The sequence below is a fragment of the Artemia franciscana genome, unplaced genomic scaffold (assembly GCF_032884065.1).
Source record: "Artemia franciscana unplaced genomic scaffold, ASM3288406v1 PGA_scaffold_49, whole genome shotgun sequence".
Classification (NCBI taxonomy): Eukaryota; Metazoa; Arthropoda; class Branchiopoda; order Anostraca; family Artemiidae; genus Artemia; species Artemia franciscana.
In genome coordinates, this window is record NW_027062689.1 from 886329 (window position 1) to 891319 (window position 4991).

At 34.3% G+C, this 4991-nt stretch overlaps 1 protein-coding gene across 1 annotated transcript in view; it reads left to right on the forward strand.

Moving 5' to 3' along the window:
* The first annotated feature begins 2448 nt into the window (after nt 1-2448).
* The window catches only part of LOC136041891 (uncharacterized), a 3006-nt gene continuing 463 nt past the window's right edge, over nt 2449-4991 (forward strand). Inside the window, exons 1-2 of the mRNA XM_065726684.1 lie at nt 2449-2588; nt 4539-4986. Coding sequence (XP_065582756.1) covers nt 2580-2588; nt 4539-4986 — 457 coding nt within the window. The 5' untranslated portion in view covers nt 2449-2579. The remainder of the gene's footprint in view (nt 2589-4538; nt 4987-4991) is intronic.

Below are 4991 nucleotides of genomic sequence, written 5' to 3' on the forward strand. Positions count from 1 at the left end.
CGTGGAGAGTGAGCCATATTTACCGGCATTATTTGAGAAACGAAATTAGATCAGGAATTAAATAGGGAAAAAAAGTTTTTTTAACTGAAAGTAAGGAGCAACATTAAAAAGCAAAACGAACAGAAATTATTATGCATATGAAGGATTGTCCCCTCCTCAATACCTTGCTCTTTTGCGCTAAAGTTTAACTGTTTGCTCGATTTTTTTTTTTTTTGAACGGCTACTTAAACACACGGGCCGTTTTATTAGAATAGGAAGCTTTTTAAAAAGTGATAACAGGTTTAGCGTAAAGGGAAGGCATTGAGGAGGGGCAACCATTCATATACGGAATAATCTCTGTTCGTTTCGATTTTTAATGTTTCTCCTTACTTTCAGTTAATGAACTTTTTTTTTATTTAATACTGATAAAATAAGGATTATTAGCTTGTACATGCTGCAATTGCAGGAAAAACAACATAGATAGTGTTTGGTTAACGTTTTCGAGTAAATTAATAAACCATTAGCTTGTATACATGGTTTATCTTTGATCTAAAAGAATGAAATATGTGTAGGATAATAGAGGATCAAGTTACTATTAATAAAAAAAAAAATGGGTTTAAAAACCGTTTTTTGAGGAACAGGTCATGTTTTTTTTCTTTTGCTACAGAAACTTAAATGGTGTGGTAACTCTGATGTTTTATCTATGGCAAAGAAAGATGCTAAAGTATTATTCCTAAAGTATTCTTGTCTGTGACACTAGCCAAGAGTTGCTATAATGTGTCCCGAGCGGAATGAATACAATTTTATTAAGTCTCTCACTAAGATGAATGCATCATTGTTATTTTTTTATTTTGGTCCCATTGGAACGGTTCCTGACTATTCTCAAATGCATCATGAATTTATTTTAATTAGGTTTGGATTGACCAGTTTCAAAATGAAAATCTGTTTTGATTTTAGTCTTTCCATGGGTCACCAATTACTGAGCAACTATACCTTGATAGTCTTGTAGGTTATTACCCTTCTTAATTGTCATGCACGTTTTGATTTATGAAATATAGAAGAGCCAATGTTTATAATTATACGTACCTGAAAGTTATGCATTTCTTAGTTGTTGTTTTTTTTTTTACAAAAGCTATACAAATTTTAATGTGGCCAATTTAATTGAATGTTCATAAAATTGAAAACCTGCCTTTTTGAGTCAGACCCTACAGAATGTATAGATGTTTCCGTGAATATCCCAAAATTGGTGGATGTCGACATTTACCGGTGGATGTCCAAAATACTTTTTTTTCTCCTTGGATCAGCGTTGCCAGTCTACTTTTTCAATTTAATGCAAGGTTTGATGATCGCACGTTAGGTTAGGCTTGATTGGGCTTGATTAGGTTTAATTAGCTTAGGTTAAGTTTTCAACCCATTTCTGAGATTTGGAACCATATTTAACCTAATCTAAGAAAAAGTAGCATAATCTAACCTAACCTAATTTTAACTTTTACCATCATAGCTTGCATAAGACTGGGGAAAAGGCTGACTTGCAGAGCCAATTGAATCCAAGCCGAGAAAAAGGAATTCCGAATATTCACCGGTGACTGTCGACTTTAAACATATTTTGGACACTCACGGTAGCATATATATTAAGCATATTGCGACTTGCCCAACTTTGTGAAAATTGCCATATTCAAAAGAATAATTCGAATGAGAGAGCATGCATCGAGAGGTCTTAGTCCAACGTAAAATTATGCGCAGCTAATGTGCGTTCCTGGTTGATTCGTGAATTGATTATAGCAGTAAATACAGTTTTAATTTATTAAGAAATTACAAAATAATCTTTAAAGTCGGGATGAGGGAAACTCATCCCGACTCTTATTTGTGGTAATTTGTGTTTGTTTTAAAATTGCCTTGTCTAATCATTGTAATTTTGGGCAGCTTTAGGTTTGATGTCTTAGATTACGTCAGGTTTGATATCATCAGCTTTAGGATTCATAGTCATTTCTGTTTGATTAATTTTAAAACTTTTTTTTAATGAAGCGGCATTAAATTTTAAAAATGTTCAAGGAGCTGTCCCTTCTTAAACCCTCATTCTTTACGGTAAAGTTTCATTGTGCTATGTTGAAAGCATTTGTGAATGCCAAAAATGTAGCAAAAATTCATCCACAATCATCTGTCTCGGAGACATACAAAATGTTGTATGTTTGCTGATAGGGACTTAAAATCTCTGCAATACGGTTCTCTGATATGCTGAAGTGGTAGGCGTAGTTTCTATCCAGTGTTTGCAAACACATATCTATTTGCAAACGTAAAAACGTGGTTTTGTTTACATTTTAGTGACGGTTCGTTTTAAACTGAGTATTTTCGAACAGAAAAATCGTCATATACCGCTTTTTTGGCTTATGGATTTTTTTTTCTTGTTCTGCTACTTTGAATGGAAGTTCATCACTCTGTAAACGACCTTGAAATCTCTAGCCACACCCGTACGCTTCCATCACAGATCTGAAGTGACGTCTTTGAATAGCGGGAATATAAATATGATGTAAAGCACCTTTTCAAACAACAGTTAGTTGATTCATCTTTCTTACAAAGCATTCTACAAACACTGCTTCAAAATGCGATCGGTAAGAAATGAAGCTATACTTAAATATTTTAGGAAAGGATATTTTTGATAATGCCAGTTTAGCATCTATCTTTCTAGTTTTTTCATCTTTCTTGTGTTTAATAGTATCTATTGTTGTATTCTTCTTTCACATCTCCATCTTCCTCCCTTCCATCCCCATTTTTCACCATAGATGTAGTTTTCTTTCCCAGGAATATGTTGATTTAAATCCCTGATTGCTATCTACTGCTAAAACAAAAACGTATCCTACTCTACGAGGAACTTGCCACCCCACCAACCCACCATTCTTTACGCTAAGTTAAGCTTGTGCCTTAGAAGAACCGAAACATGTACTTAAATATTTATTCTTTGTTGCAATGCTTCAAGATGTAATGTATCCATTTAAATTTTGTCACTTTAACATATAGGGATTTCAGTAAGCAGAAGCGCAGCAAAAAGGGGGAGGGATGATTCCCCAAAAATAGTTCAAAGGTGTGGGTGCACGGCGCCGCCACCTTGGAGTTTAGCTTATGTTTTAAATTTAATTAAGCTTATGTGTCAGTATTTGTCGGCACATTCTTTATATTTCCCCCTCCGAAACTCAAAACCCAAGCTGTACCCAGTAAAGTAAGGCATCGAGTGAGGTTATGAGTAAGGCCAGAGACAGTACAATTTTCAATTCAAATTTTTGAAAGACTGTAAGATCAATCAACAATGTAATCAAATGGTAATTTATCGAGATCCAATCTTTTTGTACTAGATAAAAGAAATATTTGAATAACAAAATATTCCTTGTTCTAAAATAAAGAGTTTAGTAAAAGTAAAGCTTCCATTAGTGGGTCTGAACTGCCAAAAAAATTCGTTAAGGCCATAATTTTATAATCTCTGTAAGTGTAGAGTTTTTCGGATGGATTTGGTTTTTCAGGGTGACCCTCAATACTCTGAGAAAATAGCATAGTTTAACCTCCTACTTTACACTCCCAATTTTTCCTTAACAGGAGAAGTACCCCTTCATTTTCTAAGCCGAGGCAAGCATAAATATATTATTTTAAACAAAAGGAGGCTAAACCACAAATCTGCTCCTATATACTGCTATTTGAGGCTGTAAAAACTCCCCCCTCTCAGAGAGGGTCCATTAAACCTTCTTAGCAAATAGTCAGTATTTATATAATATTGTACTTGTATGAATGGAGTATTGAACCAGCCTAGTCAAAGAAAGCTTACAAATAGTTGTTTACAACAAGTGTTGATTTTGTCATGCTTAAGCTATGACTGAAATCATACAGTTAATGATTAGGAATGTATCTTCAGAGATTTGGATGTTTCATGCAAAGTACAATAATTTTAAATGGATAAATTATCACATAAGGCTTCCTAAATAGTATTGTGGCCCTATTCTGGCCTAATCGTGTCCTTCATATTTTCGCTAAAATAAGCCTTCTTTAAAAAGGTGATGGCAATTGGTTTGCAGCAATTATCCCCTTCCCTACAAAGACAAGCAACAATTTAAAACACATACTTGCAGTGACATCAGTTAGCGGAAACATAGGAGGAATAGGAGCAAAAATGTATTTTTCAAAATCTAAGCAAATTTTTCAACTAAGTTGCTTTTTTCAATGTTGTCAATGAAAATGCAAAAAAAAAGAATTTTCAGTGAAAAAAGGAATTTTTCAAACTCTAGGGGAGGAGTCTCCTTTTTCTATGGTTATATACATATTTTGTGCTAATGCCTTCAATAGGTTACTTTTTTTCATATCAGGAATTTTTAATGTCTATAACGTTTTCAAGTTTTAATTTTTTATAGTGTATGTTACCAATAAAAAAAAAGGCTGCTTTTCACTTCCTTTTTCTTGAACAGTTTGAAAAACACTTCATTGTCTCCTTATTATATTGAATTTTAGAACTTATAATTCTTCTAAATTTGTTGAATAGGTCTGTAGTAGCCTGTGTATAAACATTTATTTTCTTTCAGTTTGCTGTTCTCATGCTCTCCTTATCTGCCGTCAGCTGTGGTGTCGTCCCTCTCGGCCCCAGTTTTTTCCGAGCACCTGCCCACGATAGTGCTATTGTCAGGTCAGACAGGCTAGGTGGCAATTTTGCATATAGCATCCAAGAAGGTCATGCATATCAAGCAGTAGCTCCAGTTGTCCAAAATGTAAGAACTCCCGTTGCTGTTTCTTATAGTCAACCAGCCATTGTACCTGCAACATTTTCAGCACCAGTCATTACTTATGAATCACCGAAAGTAGAAATCAAGGAAGCAAAGAATGAAGATGTCGTTGAAACTGAAGCATTAGAAGTTGTAAATCCAATTGAACATCAATTTGCTGCTCAACAGTATTTTACTTATGAGGCACCAAAAGTAGAAGTTAAAGAATTAAAACCCGTCGAATTTAAATATGCTGTCCCTCAAGTTCATCCCATC